The sequence below is a fragment of the Culicoides brevitarsis genome, chromosome 2, assembly GCF_036172545.1.
Source record: "Culicoides brevitarsis isolate CSIRO-B50_1 chromosome 2, AGI_CSIRO_Cbre_v1, whole genome shotgun sequence".
NCBI classification, from domain to species: Eukaryota; Metazoa; Arthropoda; class Insecta; order Diptera; family Ceratopogonidae; genus Culicoides; species Culicoides brevitarsis.
Window position 1 is genome coordinate 27,335,798 of NC_087086.1, and position 23,109 is coordinate 27,358,906.

The 23,109-nt window shown below is 31.7% G+C and overlaps 6 protein-coding genes across 6 annotated transcripts in view; 3 read left to right on the forward strand and 3 right to left on the reverse strand.

Annotated features, from left to right (window-relative positions):
• Positions 1-5,790, reverse strand: part of LOC134828352 (UDP-N-acetylglucosamine--peptide N-acetylglucosaminyltransferase 110 kDa subunit) — a 29,862-nt gene extending 24,072 nt beyond the window's left edge. Inside the window, exons 1-5 of the mRNA XM_063841295.1 lie at positions 5,533-5,790; positions 5,083-5,293; positions 4,837-5,020; positions 4,705-4,773; positions 2,214-2,410 (exon numbers count right to left, since the gene is read on the reverse strand). Coding sequence (XP_063697365.1) covers positions 2,214-2,410; positions 4,705-4,773; positions 4,837-5,020; positions 5,083-5,293; positions 5,533-5,611 — 740 coding nt within the window. The 5' untranslated portion in view covers positions 5,612-5,790. The remainder of the gene's footprint in view (positions 1-2,213; positions 2,411-4,704; positions 4,774-4,836; positions 5,021-5,082; positions 5,294-5,532) is intronic.
• A 2,444-nt stretch (positions 5,791-8,234) lies between these two features.
• On the reverse strand, positions 8,235-10,336 carry LOC134830682 (enhancer of mRNA-decapping protein 3). Its single transcript, XM_063844238.1, has 2 exons — positions 10,225-10,336; positions 8,235-9,901 (listed from the first exon to the last, which is right to left on the reverse strand). Exon 2 carries the CDS (start codon positions 9,867-9,869, stop codon positions 8,235-8,237), a length of 1,635 nt encoding a protein of 544 aa, XP_063700308.1. The 5' UTR covers positions 9,870-9,901; positions 10,225-10,336.
• A 51-nt stretch (positions 10,337-10,387) lies between these two features.
• Positions 10,388-11,679, forward strand: LOC134832719 (ribosome biogenesis protein BRX1 homolog). The gene is made up of 2 exons (XM_063846843.1): positions 10,388-10,604; positions 10,661-11,679. The coding sequence occupies exons 1-2, from the start codon at positions 10,461-10,463 to the stop codon at positions 11,558-11,560; spliced, it is 1,044 nt and encodes a 347-aa protein (XP_063702913.1). The 5' UTR covers positions 10,388-10,460; the 3' UTR covers positions 11,561-11,679.
• Positions 11,680-11,788: 109 nt separating this feature from the next.
• On the reverse strand, positions 11,789-17,285 carry LOC134832718 (choline transporter-like 1). Its single transcript, XM_063846841.1, has 3 exons — positions 16,857-17,285; positions 13,674-15,410; positions 11,789-12,040 (listed from the first exon to the last, which is right to left on the reverse strand). Exons 1-3 carry the CDS (start codon positions 16,974-16,976, stop codon positions 11,789-11,791), a joined length of 2,109 nt encoding a protein of 702 aa, XP_063702911.1. The 5' UTR covers positions 16,977-17,285.
• Positions 17,286-18,160: 875 nt separating this feature from the next.
• Positions 18,161-22,294, forward strand: LOC134828862 (SET and MYND domain-containing protein 4-like). The gene is made up of 2 exons (XM_063841850.1): positions 18,161-18,770; positions 21,201-22,294. Exons 1-2 carry the CDS (start codon positions 18,161-18,163, stop codon positions 22,292-22,294), a joined length of 1,704 nt encoding a protein of 567 aa, XP_063697920.1.
• On the forward strand, positions 18,834-20,207 carry LOC134831260 (uncharacterized). The gene is made up of 2 exons (XM_063844940.1): positions 18,834-18,927; positions 18,983-20,207. The coding sequence occupies exon 2, from the start codon at positions 18,984-18,986 to the stop codon at positions 20,121-20,123; it is 1,140 nt and encodes a 379-aa protein (XP_063701010.1). The 5' UTR covers positions 18,834-18,927; position 18,983; the 3' UTR covers positions 20,124-20,207.
• Positions 22,295-23,109: the final 815 nt, after the last annotated feature.

A 23,109-nucleotide genomic window follows, 5' to 3' on the forward strand; every position in this document is an offset into this window, starting at 1 on the left:
TAACAAAAATCCGTCACTTTTCCTATCATTCATGTTTTCTTCAAAGGTAACAGCTGACTACAAAAAAAAACAAAACATAAAAAAATTACATGAAAAAAAAATTTCCTTGTCTAATAAGACCCAAAAGTAATAAATTTGTGCTCGGTAATTTATTTATTTTATTATTCACTCCTACACGAGTCGCGCGACGACGACGCTTATTTCCATCTCCTAGTTGGCTGGCGAAATTGGCTCAATTATGAAAAGTCTATTTATTGCTCATTGTTCGCTCGCGTTTGAAAATTTTGTTTGCCAACAATCAATTAAACCGAACGATGATGATGTTGGCTCATTTTTGGACCAATAATGCAGAGATTGAACGTGACCGACAGCAGCAACAACGAACGTAATATTTAATTAATTTAGAGGGAACGAGTTGCTAACTTTTTTAATAACAGAAAAAATTCTGCAGTAATTTTTTTTTGTTTCTTCCTTCTATTATTTTATTTTATTTTATTATTATTACGGTTATTGTTGTTCATGATGATACTTATTTTTTTTTATGTATCAATTTAAGGAACTGTGCTACAATTTTTTTTTTTTTTTTTTGATAGAGGAAGAAGAGAGAGAAAAACTTTTCACTTGTCACAAAATTAATATTTTTTTTTCTATGAGAAAAGTAGAGAAGAAGATTTCTTGTTTTTTTTTTTTTTTTGGTGCGAGTGATTTAATATTTATTTATTATTATTATTTGTTTGTGTATATAGGAAGAGAGAGCGCGAGATGAACGCGTGCGATAGTGAAGACTAATCTAGTTGCTACTGACACGACTGAACGACGTTGTGGAAAATTTTACCCTAATTTTCTGTCGAATCGGTTATTTACGCACAAACATCCTTATCACTGCACACGTCTCACATGTGCTGCCTGTCTTGCCTGCCTGCCTGCCTCACATAAACACAAGTGTGTTGCCTTAGTTACTTATCTTGCCGTGTCGTGCACCAATGTTGTTTATGTTGAGTACGAAGAACTTCCCGAGATTCCCAATCGGTTCATTTGTTTTGGGTATAGGTATTATTTCGGTAACGCATGCGCCGTCGGGAATAACCGATGAAGAGTAAATTACACTAAGACGTGGAAAATGGTCATTCGGTGTCTTCTTTTTATAGTCTAGCGAGCAATTTTATGCATGAATGAGTGGGAAAATTATTTGAAAATTTATGAAAAATTGGGTTTTATGAGTGACAGGTGTCAGAAATTGATTTTAAATTGAATAATTTTAAGAAATTTTTACATTTATCATAGTCGAAAAATGTAAAAAATATTTTTTTTAAAGATTTTTGAGCTAAAATAAAATTAAAATCATAAAAAAATTTTACTAAAATAAAAAAAAAATTGTTAAATAAAATTTTTAATAAAGATTTACTAATTTTATTATTTTTTTAAATTTAGGCCGCTCCAAATGAAACTCAATAGTTTTGTCCTATGCCCCATTTTAAATTCGAAAATCCAATGGGGCAAAATAGAAAAAAAAAAGTTAAAAATTTCATCAAAAATTACGGATTTTTGGTGTATTTTTATAATTTTTCAAGAAATTTTTTAGAAAATTTTCAATTTTTTGTATTCAAAACCGTATTTCGACATAATATTTTCTTTAAAAAAATTTTTTGTGAAAATTATTGATTTTTTTTTAATTTTTGATATTCATTATTTTCAATTAAATGTAAAAAAAAATATAAAAATTTCTCATTAAAATCTTTAAAAAATTAATTTTTTTTTTAAATATTACATAAAAATCTTACAATTTATTTTTTGATTTCAAATTATTTTAAAAAAAAATGTTAAAATAATTAATTTTATTTTTTTAATTATTTTAATATTTTTAAAATTTTTCACTTTGAAAAATTATTTAAATAAAATTTAACACATTTAAAAATTAATTTTAAAACATTTTTAATTTTTCTTATTTTTTTTTTTTTTTTTCTTTAAAAAAATATTTTAAAACTAAAATTCTGGCTACTAAAATCTGTGATCGTCTCAAAAATCTCGAAATTTGACTTTTCGATTAATTTTTATTTTTTACAAATAAAAAGTTAATTATTTTTTAATTATTCAAGTCATCGATTTCACACAAAAAACGAAATTTCAGTCTTAAATAGTCCAAAATTGTTCAATTCTTGTCCATAAATTTAAATTCTCTTATGTAAAATTATAAAAAAAAATCTTCTACTCACCGATCAAAAATCCTTGCCTCCTTCAAGACATTTCCCAAATTGATGTAAGCATCCAAGAAATTTGGATCCAATGCCACTGCCTTCTCAAAATGATGAATGGCCAACCAAATTTCTCCTTGCGCATTGAAAACACATCCCAAGTTGCTCCATGCCACGGCAAAGTCTGGGCGCGTCTCAATCGCTTTCAAGTAACAAGCCTGGATTTTTTTTTTTTTTTTTTTTTTTGAATGATTTCAAAATAATTTGACAATCACACAATTTTTTTTTGTGGGGAATGGAGGGAGAAAAAAGATAAAAAACAAAAATTGCGTTAGAAAAATACATCACGACTTGAATTTGTCATTTATTAATGCGCTTTAATTCAAATTTGAGAGGACAATCGCAAGAAATTTCGGGAAAAATTGAATTAAAAAACTGCCGAATGAACTTCGAACAGCTTTTCACTCAAAAGCAGCTGAAAAGTTAACAATTTTTATTTATAGGATAAAAAAGATGAAAATAAATCCTCAAAAAATCGGATAAAATTAAAAAGCATCAATTTTATCGATTTTTTGAGAAGTTTTTTTTTTATTTATGAATACATGTGCTCGCATCGTTCGATAAATTTTTTCGTTACGCAAGTGTCTTTTATGAGCTCAAAATACAATTTACGCCGGCAAGAAAGTAAAATTTCTTTTAAAAACTTTTCTTTTATTTTTATTTGCATGCAATTTACGCTGATTTTATTTGATTTAAAATTATGTCACAAAAAAAATTGAATTACGCCAAAAATTAAAGCAAAAAAATTTACGCAATTTTTTTTTTCATGTGAATTACTGACAATGTCCTTGATTTGTCCAATTCAAAAAAAAAATATTGTGATTTGCAACCTATTCCATTTTTTTTTAATTTTTTTTGTACTTTTTTTTAATTATTTTTTTGGATTTTTATACTTTACCTGTCGCGTTTTCGGAAAGAAGAGTGACTGGAGAGTTTCGCGCGAACTACAATATTTATTTTTTACCAAGTGATGCAAAAAGAGTTCAATTTTTTAGATTTTTATCTACTTTTTAAATAACGGCTGTCCCACTGAAATCATTGTTTAGAAGGCGAGAAGGTGATCAATTTAGACTTTTTTCTCTGTAGATTTTGTCGTTTTTTGACTTAAACCTAGGATTTTTTAACTTTTTTTTTTGTTTTGTGGAATGAAATGATTTTATTGAATTGAATTTGTATTTTTTTATTAATTTTTTGATTTTTTTGATGAGTGAGTTTGATTAATAATTACTTTTTTTAAATTAAATTAAATTTTTTATTACAAAAAAGCTACAAGAAAAGCACATTTTACGAGAATTTTGATTATTTAAATGAATGGTGAGGCAAATAAAATTAAAAAATATTTTCAAAAAAAAAAAATAAATAACTAAAAATTCATCGTGATTCACACAAAAAAAGTTATTTTCTTAAATTCTTTTATAAATTTTTAGTTAAAAAATATTTTTTTTTAATTTTTTTTTATAAATTTATTTTTAAGTATTTTTTTAAACTTATTGATGGTCGAAAATTTTTTTTTTAATTCGCAAAAAATTGATAATTTTTTTTTATTTAAAAAAAAATTTTTTTTTTAATAAAAAAATTCAAAAAAATTCAAAATTCAAGAAAATTGATGATTTTTTTAATTAAAAAAAATTTTTTTTTTTTGTTTTTTTTTTATAAATTTATTTTTAATTTTTTTTTAATTTATTGATGGTCGAAAAAAAATTTTTTTTTTAATTCGTAAAAAATTGATAATTTTTTGTTTTGTTCAAAAAAATTTTTTTTTTAATTTTTTGATGAATTTCTTGTGGAAAATTGAAAATTTTTTTAATTAAAAATTTTTTTTTATAATTTTGTTTTTTTTTAATTTTTTTGAAATTTTTTTAAAAATTCGCGAAAAAACTAGGAAATATCACATTTGCAATCGCCTTTTATCTTAAAATTAATGATAAGCACAACTAAAAGGTACGAAATTTAGCGACAATGAAGATGGTTCATTAGCGTGTGAGTGTTAACTGATGGGAGGTATTGAGTCGTGGAGGTGTTTGATACAAAAAAAAGTGACTTTTTCCTACGCTCTTTCAACTTATTTCCCTATCTTGACTGATTTTTCGTTATTTTACGTTCTTACGCAGGGACAAATTTACATCGAATGTCAGAAAAGTAGATTTTTTAAAATTCATTACTTTGCTAACATTCCATTTGAAGGCAGATTTTTTGTCCATTTACGCTTTTTTTGAGTTTTTTTACGCTTTTATGTATGAATGAGTCGTTTTTCATTGGAATTTTCGCAGAGACGACTGCAAATGGCAATTTTTTCTCTTAAGAAATTAACTTTTTTTTCAACGCCATTCATCCACAATCCACATTCGAACGCCAGTCACACGAAAAAAATGTTGCAAAACCAAACAAAAAATAGTACAGAGCCCACTTCCACCAAGTCATTACAGAAGGAAATGGTACGGAGGTCACTTACCTTGGCTTCGTCTAATCTTCCGAGAGCTTTTAGTAAATTACCCAAATCACTGCGAACGCAATAAAGGTCCTAAAATGCAAATTTTTGTGTTAAAAATAATTTTTTAGCGGAAAATGTCGAAAAATTGCTTACTGGATTGTATTGTAATGCCGTAACGTAGGCCTGAACAGCTTGTTCCATATCGCGAGCGGCAACCAAGGCGGCTGCCAAGTTGATGTAACCATCGATAAAGTCGGGCTTCAATCGAACAGCATGTTTGTAATTCTCCAAGGCTTCTTGTAATTGTCCGCGTTCTTTGAAAACATTTCCCAAGTTGCTAAAAAAAGTAAATTTTTCATCATTTTTTGTCGAAAAAATCGTTTTTATCGAAAAACTCACCTATAAGCTTCCGCTAACAAGGGATTTTGTTGAATTGCCAATGTCGAAAATTGCGCCGACTTTTCCAGACGTCGACATTGGAAGTGAATTGACGAAAGTAAAAGCAATACTCCCGTGTTATTTTGCTCCTGACGATACAATTGCATGCAATGACGTTCCGCATTCTCGTAATCCACATTCTGATATTCCTTGTGAGCCAATTCTAGCAAACCTGTGTGAGAAAATTCCATCGATCAATAATGATAATAATAAGCGAAAAAAAAAATATCTCTAGCTATGTACGAATACACAGACGTCTGCATTCTTTTTTTTCTATTGATTTTATGATTTGTGTGGCGAGATAACGGCCTTGAACGTGAACCTGCCGTTCCGTGCCACGTAATTCGCCTGTCGAAGCGTCAAAAGTGGCGGATTTGTGGTTTTTATCGAGCCAAACAAGGCATTACTCACCCATGTTTGATAATTGACCCTCGTTTTGGCCTTTGTTTTGCAATCTTGCACGATCGATGGCGTTTATTTGGCTTTGCATGATTTTACGTGTGATTTTTCACAGTTTTCCACTGGATTTGACTTTGACGCGTTTAGTTTTCACGATTTGAACTGCTTTTGGGGATAACACTGCCCGTTAAATGCTTTAATTACGATTTTTTTCACCGAGTTTCAGTGAATTTTCCTGAATCGAGTCAAAATATTGGTTGCGAGTTGATTTTACACGTAAGACACGTACTGCTGTGTGACGTATATCTCGTGCAGGCTGTAGCGTTTTCCGTACGATGACGTGCCGTAAAATTTGAATTAGCGGGTGAACTTTCGTGTCCCAATAAGCATTTTAATTTTAAATGGGGATCGTAAGTTTGTTGTTGAACTCGTACTTGAAGCTCGAGATTGAGCATAAGAGCTTCAAGTTCTACAAAATGTTCAAAATATTGTAAAAAAAATTTTTTTTGATAGAAATTATATTTTAAGAAATATTTTTTAGTGATCTGAAGATCTATCGTGATTAATAATATCTGATAATTTTTTATGAATTTTCCATAAAGGCAGAAAATACTTAAGGATTATGTAAGAAAAATGTTTTTTTTCTTCTTTTGTTCTCATCTTATATCATATGAACTAAATAATTCTAATTTCATTTCAATTCACGTTTAAAAAAAAATAAACGACGAGCAATACAAAAAAATATTTACCACTTGACTTTTTATACTTTTTATCCTTTGTGTTTTTTGTAGGTAAACGCTTGAAAAATTGTATATTAAAAATAATTCAAATTTCACAAACAAAGTTCCTATATTTTGATTTGATTTCTCATCTCTCAAATCAATTCTATATCTCCTTTTTAAATTAATTTTCTTATTACGCGTACTAGGTCGTGTTTCTCCCCGTCAGTGTGTTAGCACGATAAAATGAAATGATCTTTGACGTGGGACCCGTGGATGATCCAGAATTGTTTTCTTTCATCGATTTGTAACATCAGTCGTTTATTGTGGTTGAAATTGGACGACAACCTCTTGGTGATTGTGGGCATTGTATTTTAATATTTTTACTTGAATTTGATTTCTTTGGCATCTATTCCATGGAAGCCATAGCTTAAATTTAAATAAAAGCAAAATAGGTTTCTTACTTTGGTTTCATTTCGACCAATGAATGTTTAATAATTGCCTTAAGAGTGAAAGACACTCCGTTATCAGTGACAAAAATTTCCTCTAAAGACACTGCTGCTGATCTCCTTTGTGCTTTGTGGTAAATAATACGGATATAAACGTTGTCTTATGGAATCGTTGTATCTTTGAACTTTTGTGTTCTTCACATAGATTTTTTGAAAAATTATTCCTTATATTCTGTAATGAGAGATATCATATGGATTTCATCGTTTTCATCATTTGTTGTTTTTTCAAAGGTTTTCATAACGAGTGAAATTTATTGACGAATTTTCGAATATAAAAAAAATATTTGAATTACAACTAACTTGGTATAAACAACCCTTGGTATAAACTAATTAATTTAATTTTCATTTTAAAAAATTTATGAATATTTTTAATTTTCAAAAAATATTATTCATTTCTCGGCAATCGAAAAAAAATGATTTCAAAAAAGCCAGGACTCCGTAATCTCGAAACTCGAGCTTCAATCCACGAACCTCGAGCAAATTTTTGCAATCCCTAAATCCAATACCTTTTCACACTGGGACTATTTACAAATAAAAACTCAAATGGAATCCAGTGAAACAAACGAAAACTCGTCATTTCCGACGACTTCCAGCACTTCTGAAAATCCCCAACGCTTCAGAAAAATCCGCAACAAACGAACTCTCACAAAACAAATCCTAAACCGCCTGTCCTTAGGCATCAATTTCGAAGACAAAGACTTTCTTGCGAACCCGGAATGGAAGGACTACGATCCCGCCGACATCACCAAATTCATCAATGACTTTGCCCGCAAGGCCCAACTTCGTGCCGAAATGGAAACAAAAACTTTTCACACACCAATCAACAAAATCGCGGAAATCCTCGCTCCGTCACGCGACGAACTCAAACACGAAATCCCTTTAGCGATCGAAGCAATTTCAAGTTTGGAGAAAAATATTCCGTCAGGAAATCCAAATCCCGTGTACCTCAGTGCGATTTATCAGAATCTCGCGAAAATGATGAAAGGTGAACCTTGTCCGGAATGGCGGGCAGAAGACATCAATGTGATACAAGAAGCCGTCAACGAAGTATTAGCTGAAGTGGAAAGTCCTCAGGGACAGAAAGATTTGCGGAGATTAGAGGAATTATTGACATCAAACACGTTCGAGGAGTTTACCCAAGACCAGGCAATGGAGTTAAAAAGCATTTTTGGCGATCCGAATTTCAATCCGTTGAAACTTCCGTTGGAATTTTTGGTCAATCAACCATTTTTGGATCGAAGCAGTTAAAAAATTGAATTTTTTTAGGTGTCGTTAAAAGCAATAATTTTATTATTTTTTGGCAAATTTGTCATTTTTTAAATTAAAAAGAGATTTTTTTCTTATAAAAAGGGATTTTGTAACAATTTTTGTTGGCTATCGCAGACAAAACAATAAAAATTTCTTATAAAAGTCGTCAAAGAAGTTAAATCAGGAGAAAAAAAATTAGGAAGAGATCAAATTCGACACCTGTCGTCATCCGCAGCGATTAGACACTCGATTTTGCGGGCAACACCGCTGGCGTGTCCTCGTGCAATGGAATGACAAACTTCGAGCCGAACGGTGATTTGTACTTGATTCCCGAGTCGCGATAAAATTTCAGCGGTATCCCGAGATTGCAAAGGTATAAACGCCCGCATGCCTCCTTCTTGAGTCCCGCAAGTGGCAAAATAGGCAAAAGCGAGCATTTGACGCCGACATTTTTGATGCCTTCCACGGGCGGATCAATCGCCATTACCGTCGATCGATTACTGGCAATCCATTCCGTCAGCTCTTTCGTGAGTTCCGTCTTCCGCACCGCCAAAATAACCAAGTCAGATTGCGGCAATTCCTCGACCGTGTAACAAAAATCGTTTCCTGTATCGGTAAAAAGTTCGAGTTCCTTGCTCGGGCGCTCCGTGATGGTCGTTGTTCGGATATGCAGCATTATTTTGAGGCCATGCGAGGCAAGTTGGCGTCCCGTGATGCACGCAATTTCACCCATGCGTTCGTTAAACGGCTCATCGCAGATGATCGTTATGAGAGGCCATTGATGCTGGTTTTTGGGAATGAGACGACGCGATCCGCCCAGCAATAGTAATGCGAGTTCCGTGGCACCGCGTGCCAACATATCACTTTGGCGCTCCCACGAGAGCCCGTGCTCTTCGGCGAGTGTTTGAACGCGATCCCGCAGCTTTTTGGGCAGTGCCGGGATCACGAGACCATCATCCGTGACATATTCCTCGACGTCTTTGTATTCCGTGACGATTTGACGGTATTGCGGAGGCTTGGATGAGATGACATTTTCGTCGTGGCGGTATTTTTTGGGTTGTTGCGATTGCAGGAAGTTTGTTTGTCGCAGCAAATCCGGTTTTTCCGTCGCCGAACCATTTTCTATTTCATCCCAGATCGCTTGTTTGTCGAAAAGTGCGAGATTTTTCTCGAAATCGAACTCTTCATCCATCGTGGAGTCATCGACGGGCGTGCCAAAAGCTGAATTTCTGTTATATCGCTGCCCACGTTGCTTCTTCTGTCTGTCATTTTTGTACGGCGTCGCGTTTTGATTGTTCCGCGGCACATCAATCGGCTTCGAACGTCCATTGTTGTACTCGAAACCATTACTGCTGAACTGTTTTTTGCTATTTTCCGTGCCATTGCTGCCGTTTCGAACGGTAGTCGGCGACTTACTCTTCGTTTTTTGCGCATTTGCTTTGTTCGGCTCATTCGGTGGTGATTTATTCGTCGCTGTTGTCGCATTAAATCCCGATTTTCCATTGCCCGAGCCAATTTTCGTGCGGGACATCGCTCCAATCATGCTGGCAAATGCTGTGGCAGACTCGTCACTCGGTACTTTTTTAATTGGCGTCGGTTTGCTAATCACGTGCGTTGGAGTAGGAACACTGCCGACACCATTCGATGACGAGGATGACGTGCCCGGCGCCTGATTCGGAATGAGATCCAACTTCTCAATATCACTGGCATTTATCGTAATTTCCATGTCTTGCTTCTTCAGCGGGATGCCGTTGCGAAATGCACGAATTATCGTTATTTTGGTGGCACTTGCTGTCTTTATGTGGCCCTGGAAGATGCCCATGCCGTTTTTGCAGTGAATGGACACCGCTTTACCCACGAAATTTTCCGTCATTACGACTTTTTGCTGATTATTTACACCGTGACCTGCGAAAAAACAGAGAAAAAAATCGTTAATGTCACTTTTCAAGTGGAAACAAAGGAATGACGCGAAACTTTCTCCACAAGAAATTCGCAAAAATCTCACGGAAATTAATTTTAATCGAAAAATCAGACAATTTTTGGTTATAAAACCATAAAAAACCACCGGAAAACCCGAGTTTTCCTCATTTTCATGCAAAAAATGCCAAATTTTCTTCTGTGAGGAAGCTAACGACGCAAAACAAGACCACTGCTCACTTAAAATCCCGATTTTTGCGAATGTGGAAGTGTTTGAAGGTAATTTTTTGATGTTTTTCCTTTGTGCGTACCTTAATTTATAATTTACAACTATTTTTATGTCCTTTTCTTCCTTCAAATTAGGTAAAATATCCTTTTTTGCGACGGTAAATCCGTGAAAATCTGTTATTTGTTCAAAATTGATACCTGCTAATTCATGCAATTCACCTTCACGCTAATTCAGGTGAGACGAATGTCATTGATAAACACGTGTGGACCAAAACAAATCAAGAATTTATTTTAGTTTGCGGTAATTTAGAGGTTTAAAATGGGAAGAATAGCAAAGAAAGCTCTTAAAAAAGGCGGAAAGAAGCGCAAAAATGCTGAAATCACAGAAAAGGAGAAGCCAGAGGTTTTGCCGCCAGCGAAAATTGTGAGACAAGATTCGGATGCCGATGTCTACGCCAAAAAGGTGAGTTTTAATTCATTTTTCCGGCGTGTTTTATTAATTTTCTTGCTTTTTTCCAGTCAAAATGGAAGAACAAGCGTCGCGTTTTGGTTTTGTGTGCTCGTGGCATCAGTCACCGCGATCGCCATTTATTGCGGGACTTGAAAACTCTCATGCCGCATCACAAAGCCGAGCCAAAAATGGAACGATGGAAGACATTTTCCGTGATAAATGAAATGGGCGAGATGAAACACTGCGACAAAGCGTTGCTCTTCGAAGGACGTCACAAACGCGACTTGTACATGTGGCTTTCGAGCATGCCCGAAGGTCCGTCGGTTAAATTCCTCATCGAGAGTCTCAGTACGATGGGCGAACTGCGTCTCGTGGGAAATTGCTTGAAAGGAAGTCGCCCGTTGCTTTCGTTTAACGACGATTTTAACAAGGAGCCATTTTTAAAAGTTATTAAAGAGCTTTTGACACAAGTTTTTGGCGTTCCGAACCATCATCCGAAAAGTCAGCCGTTCGTCGATCGCGTTTACACCTTTGTTTACTTGGACAAACGCATTTGGTTCCGACATTACCAGATTTTGTCGGAAGACGGGGCTTTGAGTGAGATTGGACCGCGTTTCGTGATGAATCCCGTGAAAATTTTCGAAGATTCCTTCAGCGGCGAGACATTGTGGGAGAATCCCGACTACATTAGTCCGGCACGGTATCGGCAACAACTGCGAAAAACCGCAAAATATCGTTATATGAACAGAACGGAGCAAAAAGTGGCACATGAAGTGACCAAACCGAAGGTGAGTTACAGCTTGGATCCGTTCAACGAGATCTTCCAAGGCGACAAATTGGCAAATAAGGCGAAGGAATTACTCAAAAAGGAAATTAAAGAGGAAGGAGGTGCTTCGAGTAGTGGTCCGAAGCCCAAAAAACGAAAGTCCATGGCGGCAAATAACGGATTTGTCGAAGAAGATGCCTAAAAATTAAATTTAAATAAAGAAAATTATCGTTTAACATTAAAAAGACACAGATTTATTCTTTAATAAAAAATGTAAAATGCCATTTTGTGCATGAATAATACTTTTGCAGTACAAGCAACACGTCAATATAATATTTTGTAGAAAAACTCTTAAATATCTTAAAATTTGTATAGAAAACACTGATTGAGTAAAAAGGCACGATGCCTGGTTTCTTGAGATTTCTTGAGATTATTCGTCGACGGTGTGATGGAAAGGCATTTTGGGTTGCGGAGCATCTTCGGTGTAGTGGAATGGTTGACGCGTGATTGGAGCTAACTCGACTTGTTGCATGGGCGCTTCGATGGCGTCCACTTCGCTGTGTCCGTTGCGCGCCGGTTCCTCTCCAAGCAAGTGAGCAAGATTGCTTTCCTTCCAGCGACCGCCGAGACCGTTGATGTTTTTGTCTTCGCACACGCAGAGGAAGAGGGTGTCAACGACCATCTGGAAAAAAATTAGAAATTTTTTTCGGTTTTTTTTTTAATATCGAGCTAAAAAAATTTAAATTTTATTAAAAATTTTAGATAATTTTACAAAAATTGGTCAAAAAATCAAAATTTTCGGATTTTTTTAACAAAATATCTCAAATAATTTTAAAATTTAGATGAATTTACGCACTTGTGAATTTAAAAATTTTAATTAAAATTTTATTTATTTTAAAAATTCTTAGAGCTTTCATTTTTAATGATTGAACAAAAAGTTACAATTTTGACTCAAATATTTTTTTATGAATTTTTATATTTTGAAAACATAATTAGTTCCAAAATTATTTGAAATTTTATGAAATGTTTTTTTTTTTCAAAAGTTTTTTATTTTAATTTTTTTAAATTTGTATACTTTTAAAAGACGGATTTTTAAATTTTTTTGAGAACTACGATTTTTTGTAATTTTAAAATTTTAATTCAAAAATTACCGTAATTTAAAAAAAAGTTTTGATTTTAATAAAATAAAATTTTAAAAATAATTTTCATTAAAATTATAATTTAAAAAACTTTAAAACTTTTTAAAAATTTTTCCAAATTTTTTTTTTTTTGAACTTTTTGTCCCAAAAACTTTTTTTTTTTTTAAAAAATTTTGAAAATTCTTTGAAAAATATGAAAAAAGGCCAAAAAAATTTTTAATTTTTTTTGATAACATTTTTAACTTTTTTTTTTATTTTGCCCTATTAGATTTTCGGCTTTTAAAATGGGGCATAGGACAAAAAAAAAAAAAAATTTGAAATACTTTTTCATACAAAATGACAAAATTTCAACAGTTTTTTGTCATTAACCAATATTTGAGTTGATTTTGTGGTATCTACATTGAGATTTGATAATTTAAAATATATCTCAGAGTATTTCAGGTTAAAAATTTAAACGAAAAATTTTCGTAAAAATAATTATCGAAAAATTTTGAAAAATAATTTTTTTGAAAAAAATTTTAAAGAAGAAAATTCATGTCAAAATACGATTTTTAATTCAATTATTTTATGAATAAGGCCGCTCCAAATTTATTTCGAACTTTTTGTCCCAAAAACTTTTGTTCAAAATGGGGGGGGCATCAAAAATTCTAAAAATTAAATAATTTTTTAAAAAAATTTTGAGAAATTTCTTGAAAAAATATTAAAAAGGGCCAAAAAACAGTCAATTTTGATGAAATTTTAAACTTTTTTTTTATTTTGCCCCATTGGATTTTCGGCTTTTGAAATGGGGCAGGGGACAAAAAGTTCAAAAAAAATTTGGAGCGGCCTAAATTTCGTTTAAAAAAAAATTTTTTTTTTAATTATTTTTTCAAAATTGTTAACCTTAAATGATTTTTTAACAATTTTCAAAGCTGCGATTACTTCAAGCTGTTAAAATTTTCACAAAATTTAAAATTTTTAATAATTTCTTAAATAATTTTTGAATTTTTCAAAACTTCAGTTTCTTAAGAATTTAAAATAAATTCTGATTTGAAAATTTGTCTAAAAAATTTTAAATTTAGATTTTTTCTTTAATTTAAAAAAAAAATTATTTTGAGAATTTTTTCAGAATTATTTGATCAAAATCCTTAAAAATTTAAAAAATTTATAAAAAAAAAATATCAATAAAAAACTCACCTCATAAAGTGACAAAATAATGTGAGCAATGAAGAAGGCAATAATCGAGATGAAAACTGCCACGACCATATACTGCTGAATCTCTTCCATTCCCTTGAGCACAAAAATAGCAATTAAACCACAAACTGCTGCCACTGCCAATTTTCCCAAAAACAATATAAAATCGCCAATTCCGTTAATTGTCGCCACTTGCAAGGCATTCGAAGCCATCGAATTCCACGCAACTCCCGCTGCCGGACAGAAATTCAAACTCTCAATGGCAATCACGGTGTACGCATTATGATTCAAGTACCGAATAAACTTCTCCAACAAGTAAAAACAGCAAATGCAACATTTCAATCCACATTCCGCACATCCACTTTCGCCCTTCTTTGCCTTCATCTTGGCATACAAGTAGGTCAGGATCAATCGGGGGATCTTAAAAAGCGTGATGAGCAAAGATCCTTTCGCCACAGAGCCCAAATGGTACTTGACGAGTTTCGAACTTGCTTTGGCGACGGGCGAATCGGTGGGAATTTTGAAATACCAATAAGCCACGGCACCGGCAATGGCCATTTGGGAACAGGCAAAGATGAATTCCGAGACCCAGATGAGCGCGATGAGGTAGTAAATTGTCATGTGCTTCAAAATTTTCGATTCGACATATTCCACGGCGAAAAGTGACCGATAATCGCCTGATCCCGTGTTATTTTGCGGTTGCAAGTCGGTTGAATTGGCGAAAATATCTCCCTTGGCAGCTTCCAACGGGATAATGGGCTTCTGGAACGGATAATTAGCGGATGCCAAGCAAATCACGACGGTCAACCAAAAGGCGATGTACAACAAGAGACAGCAAAATGCCCAAAATGGCGGGCAAACAAGCCCCGGAAGTTGCAACATGCATTTTCCAGCTTCTTCAAACAACGCCGCAAGTCCCTTAATCTTGTCTTTGATGATGAAAACCAAAATAATGATCGTTATCATGACCACAGTGGCAATTATGGCCAAAACGAAGATCGCTGTCTCATTTCTCAAGATCGTATCCAAGTAATTGGCGTCCTTCAAGGCATCCACTTCGGATTTCACCTCATAATAGTTCTTCCAAAGGACAATTGTGATGACAACACTGGCGATCGCGACGAAAATACAAATGATCCAGGCCACAATTTGCGTCAAACAGTGCATCAAACAAATCAAAACGACGGAAAAGATGACGGCACTTGCGGAAATTCCCAAAATATATCCCCATGACTTGTAGAAATCCTGCAAAATTTGCTGCACCAAGTCCAAATTGTTCAATAATCGATAAAATTCCGTGACTTTTGCGATGCCAGCTGATTCCGTGGGCACACATCGGTTCAAAATCGAGCGTCCCTTGTACACGGGAAAAACGGTACATGGCCCAAGTGAACTACTGTAATCGCGATTGGGGTTCCGGATCAACTCTTCGTAGTCAAAATCGTAGCGGCAATAACGATGTCCCTGATATTTGACGCCTTTGTGCTCGTGTTCCTTGTAGTAGTTGTACAATTGTTGGGTGTTGTTCAAAGTTTGCTTGGGACACCGTTTTACGCAAATTTTCAAGGAATGTGACAGCTCGCTGGGATTCAGGAAATACAGGTACTTTTCCTCGCTCGTATCACGACCACTCAGCGGGAAATTGTTGTATTTCGTATTCTTCTTCACGCCGCACGTATTGCCGAACGAGTCGTAGCCGTTAATCACACGCAGCGGATTCCCGTACACGAATGAGAAGACCTTGAAGATAAAAAATGAGATATATTGTGTTAGATATTGATGTTGATGTCGTGTTTTGTGTGTCTTTCATGTGTATGGAAGTAATAAAATACTCAATTAGATACAAAATGAGAAGAGGCGAGATGATGTTTTAATTGAAAATTCTGGTCAGGGCATGAAATGGGGCTTTAAAAATTATTTTTAAAATTTTTATTGAAATTTAAGGTGAAAAAATTAAATTTAATGACTAAATTTATTGCTTTAAATTTATTTAAAAAAATTAAAAAAAAAAAATTAAATTAATTAAAATTAATTTCAAAAATTTAAAAAAAAAATTAAATTAAAAAAATATAAAAAATTTTTTGACCATTTGTCAATATTTTTTATATTTTTAAGGCATAAGGATTTAATATTTTATTAAATTAAATTAAATTTTATTTTTATTTTAATTAAAATTTTAATTAATTTATTTTAAAAATATTTCAAGTAAAAAAAATCACGAAAAATAATTTAAAAATTATTAAAAAAAAATTAATTTCATGAAAATTTTTTGAATGAATAATTTTCTTTTCAATCACAAAAATTATTTAAAATTTTTAGTAAAAAATAAAATAAAAATTTCGATATGATTATTTTAATTAATTACAATTTTTTTAAATTTTTAATTTTTCTAAATTCATTTTAAATAATTTAATTTTTTAAAATAATTATTAAATTTATTCAAATTAATTAAAAAAATAAAAAAAAAATTAAATTAAATTAAAAAATAAAAAAATTAAATTTAAAAATTTATTAATTTGAAAAAATTAAATTAAACTTTTAATTACATTATCACGAAAAATTTTAATTACTTGAATATTTTTTTTTATTACGAAATAAATAATTTTATTTATTTTTTTTTTCAATTTTATTAATAATTTAATTAATTAAATTTTGATTATAAATATTGAATGTGATTAAATATATTTTTTTTTATTTTAAAAAATTTTTTGGTCTAATTTTTAAAATTAAAAAAATAAATCTTTGAATTTTTAAAATTATTTTATCAAAATTTCCTCTTGGAAAATTTTTGTGTCCCAAAGTTAGAACAAAACTTTATTTTTTCTTTAAAAAAAAAGCCCAAATCAGCAATAAATTATGTTTTTAATGATGACATCACACACCTAACACCAATAAACTGGATCCATCCCTTTTTTAGCACCACATACGGGCGGCGCGAGAGATTATCATCAAAAACCGCATTTATTAAATTAAAACGTGAGTGACGAATCATATGAGGTAATTATGAAGAATCGCGCGTAGTTGCGTATATCGAAAATTTAAACAATAGATGGATTTTATGGTAGTTCCATACACACGGAGCGGCACAACACGGAATAACTTCAAGTACATTCACACGGAACGACCGAACGAAGGAAATAGCGAAAAAAAAGAATCGATTGTGTTATTATTTAAAAGTCTACTCACAGCAATTACTGCCATTCCCAATGCGAACAGAATGAATACAATTAGCCAAAAAACGTCTGTACATCCTTTGACTTGCAACGGAACTTTTTTTTCCTCTTCACTGCTGAAACACCCGCCCATCTCGACTTTTGACGCGCTTCTAGTTCAGTATTTTTTTCGTAGATTTTCTTCTATGTTGCTCGAAACTCGTTGAGTGATGACATAAATTCCGATACCAAATTCGAATAATTGAAGGCTGTGCGATTCTAAGTGATGTTCTAAGTTAACAGCTGCCACTTAATTACACGAAATGCCGAGTTAGTTCATTGTGGGGACGGTTCACGGGACGAAATTATATTTTTTAAGTATTTTTGGAGCGGTGGATTCACCGAAAATGAACAAAAAATTATGCAATAAAGAACAAGCGACTGATTTGTTTTTGTTTGGGCGTCTATTTTATTTAGCGCTTTTTACGTGGATTGTTAGCCCTAATTTTAGTAGGGTGACCAGATGCTCTTGATTTTTTCTATTTTGGAAAAAAAATTTAAATTAATTTTTTAAATTTAATTTTTAATTCAATAAATAATATTTTTTATTTATTTTATTTTTATCTTAATTATCAGTTGTAACAAAGAAAATTTCTGAAAATTTTGTGTCCCCAATTTACTCGAAAATTATCTGGTCGTTTAATTTAGTGGCAATACTGAATCGTACGGCAAAAAAAAGAAAATTCTTGGAAAATTGCATAATTTGTTGCACTTTTCTTTAATTATTTTTTAAAGTTTTTGTTCTGTTTTCTGGAAATATTTGTAAAAATTTAACAGAAAAACTTAAGAAAAAATCAAATTTAATTAAAAACTCTATTAAAAATTGTTGTTTTTGATTAAAATTGTGAAAAATATCAAAAAGCCGGTCGGAAAATATTTTCCTATTGAAAAAAAAATGAAATTGAAAAGTGCTTTATTTTAAATATTAATTTTTTTTCGTAAAATTTTAAAATAATAATTTAAATAATTAAAATAAAAATTTAATTAAATAAAAATCGAAAAAAAAAATTAAGTTTTGTTTTTCTTTATTTTTTGTGAAAATTTCCTTAAAAGCTTTAAATTTTTTAAATATTTATTTAAAATTAAAAAATAAAAAAAATATTTTTTCTTAGTACTTTTCTATAATAAAATTAAAGTTTCTCAATTTTTAATTATTTTTTTTTGTGAAATTTTAACAGAGACAAAAGAAACATTTAAAAAAAATTAAATAAAAAAAATTTTCAAATAAAAAAATTAAAATTATAAAAAAAGTGGAAAAAAAAATACAAAAAAAAAATCATGACAGACTCCTCGCAAGCTCTGATGGACCTTCTGAACCGTTCACAACGCACAATGGAAGTTTCCTTCAAATTCATGAGTTTACCTGACGCCGCATCCAAAATTCGTTACTCCTTACAACTTTTCTACGAAAATAATTTATTACCGCCCGCTTCAGACATTTTCCATCCAAAAAGTGACTCTGCCTCCTTGAACGCTCGCAACGAAGGAAATCAACATTTCAAAGCCGGAAACTACGTAGCAGCTCTGGAAAATTACAATCGAAGCCTTTGCCTGGCGACGACCGACTCGGATCACTTATCAATTGGCTTCGCGAATCGGTCTGCGGTCTACTTGAACGCTGGTTTCTTCAAATTTTGCCTTGCTAACATTGAGCTTGCTCGAAAATTTAATTATCCGGAAAAATTGCGAGCAAAATTAGAAAATCGTGAGAAAGAATGCTTGAAATTAATGGAAATTAACGAAGATGGTGCGGAAAAAATTAAAAAAGAAAATGTTTCGTTGAGTTATGAGACGAGCAAAGAGGTTCCTGTGATGATTGAAGGACTGGAATGTGCAAAATCGGAGCAATTTGGACGTTTTTTAAGGACTCAACGTGATTTGAAGCCAGGTTTGAATTTTTTTAGCGCCTCGGGTTTGTGTTTTTGTGAGTGGCAACCCTATTTTGTGTCAAAAAATCGCGGAAATTTTGTTTTTATGTTGAAATTTATAAAAAAAAATCAAAAGATTTATAGGAAATTAAAAGAAATTATTAAAAATTAATCAAGGTAGGTTCTATTTTAGGCAATTTTTTCAAAAATATTAAAAATTTTTAATTTTTAGGATGGAATCTGGCGATAAAAACAATCGACAGGATGCCGGTTCATCTTCAGAACCCACAAACAAAACCCCCGAACGGTCTGTAACCTTCTTGGACAAAGGAGTGGCAAAAGTTATGAAGGTCAGCAAGGGTCACAAAGTCATAATTATGAATAATGAGAACGGCGAACAGGAATTTATCGCAATTCCAGCCTCGCAAGACATCAATCTCGATGAAGTTTTGTCATTTAGTGCCGGAACACAAAATCCAGCGATGCCTCCGTCACAAAATTCTAAAAAAAATAATTTTGATTCGTGGCAACCGGCATGCAGTTCGACTCAACTAATGTCCCAAGAGTTGTCTCCAATCAAGCCACTTGCAAATTATCTCGAAAAATCCCTGGAAATCGCCGAAGGAGCATCAGAAAATGTTCCAGAGAGAGAAAATCCGGTTAAAATTGTTTCATTGAACGAACGAAATGATTGGTCGGCATTCAAAACACCTCAAACCACGCAAGCGACGTCAGAAAATCCAAACACCGAGCCTGCCATGGAAGTCGATCAACCCAAAAACGATGAAATGCCTCGTCAAACAATCCATCAAACGGTAGGAAGTCTCACTTCAACTCTTGCTGGTGAAATTTTTGCTCCGGAATCACCATCGCAGTCCATGGTAGTTGATCAAAATACAATTCTGCCAGTTTTACCGCCGAAAATCGTTAATACAACAACTGGTTTGATGAAAAGTGACTCAGAAGACTCGGATAAAGATTCACCAGCGGCTCCTGAAGTTCAGCCCGTCACCGAAAAGGCGCCAGAAGAACCCGAAGAGATGGAAGAAGAAGTCCAGATCGATCTAAGTTTGCCGCCAGCTGATGCTGAAATCTGGAAAGAGTTGGAAGAAATTCAAAATCAGCTGAGAAAAGAGTATTTTGGTGATTTTGATGAAAATGTTGAAGAAAAAGTTGAAATCAAGGAGCCTCAAAGTGACTTGATGAGTGCGCCAAAGTCACAAAAGACACAAAAAATACAAAAATCTCCAAAACGGAAGCCGATGCCAAAATCCAAACGACCAACAACGACGAGAACGCGATCCAGAACAATTTTAGATTCGGATTTTGATGATAAGAGTCAACCAATGTTGAAACATGTACCTCGTATTTGAGAAATTTCTGTTCTTTTTGTGATTTAATTTAAATTTCTGCTAAGTTTTTGTAAAATCTTGTAATAAAATAAAGTTAAAATTTGTTGTTAAATATCAAAAAATATATGAGAAAGGACTTAATTTTCACTTCCAGCTATAAAATTTATCAAATTTAGGTTGAAAAATTATTTTGGATGGTTCATAACGATTTTTCATATTAATTAGAAAAAGCGTTATAGGCCTCATAACGCTTTTTCGTATTTATAAGAAAATGCGTTATGAAGCAAATTTAATTTAATTAATTAATTTTTAATTTAAAATTTTGAAAAAGTCCGCTCCAAAAGTTATTTTAACGTCAAAACCTATTTTGAGCCGATGAACGGTAATGCCCCATTTAAAAGCCGAAAAATGTTGAAAGAGCCAAATGGGGCAAAATTTTGAAAAAAAATTTTTTGTTAAAAAACATCATTCAAAAAATTTAACCATTTTAACATAACATTGTCCTTTTCTTTAAATCAATTTTTAATCAAAATTTTTAGGCCGAAATTTTTTAAAATTATTTTTAATTTTAAAAATTTTTTGTGTTGAAAATCGGGGCAAATTTTTCATGAATTTTTTTCAAAATTTCCCGAAATTTTTTAAAAAATATTTTTTAAATTAATTCGTTTTTAACGGTTATTTTTATTTCTTTCAAAAAAAATTTTTTTTTTTTGACAGATTTTTTTAATTTTTAACTTGAAATACTTTCGAATATATCTTAAATTATCAAATCCAATGTAGACATCATAAAATCAACTAAAATTAATGATAAAAAACTATAAAAATTTTGGCATTTTGTATGAAAAAGTATTTCAAAACTTTTTTTTTTTATTTTGCCCCCCCCCAAAAAAGGACCATTTTTTGTGTATTTTAATGATTTTGAAAAAAATCTTTTGGGACAAAAACATTTGGAAAAATTTTGGACCGGCCTTATTAATTTTTTATATCAAAATTTTTATTTAAAAAAAATATTTTGCCTCCCTCTATTTTCATTTTATTTAATTTAATTAATTAATTTTATTTTAAATCATCTTATTTTTTTTCATTTTTATTCCATAGGTGACGTAATTATCATCGAAAAGCCCTTTTTGAAGCTGGTTGGTGCCTCTGCCGAATACAATCGATGTGCAAATTGCTTGGAAACTGCCTTTTTAAACCTTCTGCCATGCTTGTCATGCACTCGAGCGATGTTTTGTTCGGAAAATTGTCGCCAAATCGCATTCGATCGCTTCCACAAGTACGAATGTCCAATAATTGATGGAATTTTCACATTTAACAAATCAATAGTGACCGGAATTCGAGCAACTTTATATGCTTTCACGATGTTTCCTGACATCGAAGACCTAAAAAAGCTCATTGACGACATTGACACGTCTCAAGAAAGTGCCTTCACAGTCGATTACTCTCAAATTTCAGAAAAAAATCAATTTCGCGCGATTTATGCTTTTGCCACGAACGAATCCAGCAGAACTTTTCGCGATTTAATGCGGATGACGAACGATTGCGCCATTGCGTGGTACTTTTTGAGCAATTACACGGACTTGAAATGTATTTTAAAAGACACTGAAGCGGAAAATTTCTTCTTAAACGTCTTATTTCACTTTGTGCAAGCCGCTTCCGTGAACACACATGCCTTGGGCTTCTCAAATATCGGCCCGGCAGTCTTTGGAGGAGGACTTTTTGCGTTGTGCAGCTTGATAAATCACTCGTGTGCTCCGAATGTCGTGCGAATTGCCGATGGAACGACGAATGTGGTTGTCGTGCGACGTTTTATCAGGAAAGGAGAGCAGCTTTTCGACAGTTATGGACCACCTTTTTGTCTCTTGGATGCCAAACAACGTCAGGCAAAGCTGAAAATTCATTACAATTTTGATTGTTCGTGTGAAGCTTGCGTCAAGGGATATCCGTTGCTGAGAAATATGAAGACAACGAGAGAAATTCAACAAAAATTTGTTGCGGAACAAAAGAAAATTAAGAGTTTCGATAAAGAATTTGCAAGGAAAAAGTTTGAAGAGTATCGAGAATTTTTGATGAAAAATCACGAAAAATACCCAAGTTTTGAGGTTTGTGTGTCGGAAGATAATTTGGTGACGTGTTTTTGCGTTTTGACCATCGATACGCCTTTGGAATTTGTTTTAAAGCCAATTAATTAATAAAATACCAGACAACTCCATTTTGATATTTTTTAAGTTGACGGACATAAGAAATACTTAAAAAAAATAAATTTTTAATAAAAATTTAAAAAAATAATAAGAATTTTTTAAAATAAAAAAAAAATTAATAATAAATGGTTAAATTTATTTCCTACGAACTGAAGAATTTTTCTTTAATTTTTGTAGTAAAATATAAAGTTAAAAAATTTTTTAATCGTTAATAAAAAAAAATTTTAAACCTTGAGGTAAGATTGAGGTTGCATTGAAATTTATTAATTTTAAAAAATTTCTTTTAAATAAAAAAAAAATTAAAAAATGTCATCAGCGATTTAAAAAAAAATAAAATAAAAAAATATTTTGACTTTAAAAAAAAAGAATAAACCTAAAAAAAATAAAATTAAAAGTTTTCTCTAACTCTAAAAAGAATTTGAAATTAATTTCAATTAAAATTTTTTTTTTTGTCAAAAAAAATGTTTATCGAATATTTTTTTAAATTTGGAGCTAAAATCGCAATTTTTTTAAAAACAAAAAACTTAAAAGTTCTTCTGTGATTTTTTTTTTACTTTTTTTTTTATGAAATAATCTTTTAAATTTAAGTATTCTAAAACCTAACATTTTTTAATTTTTAATAAAATAATTATTTTTGATCAAAAAATTAATTTTATTTAATTTTCTAAAAAAAAAATTACAAAAAAAAATCAAAAATAATATAATTTAAAAAATAATTAAAAACATTTGATTTCGTAATTAAATTTCGAGATGCATTATAAACTAAATTTCGTAAAAAAATCAGATAAAGAGATTTTTCAATAGGC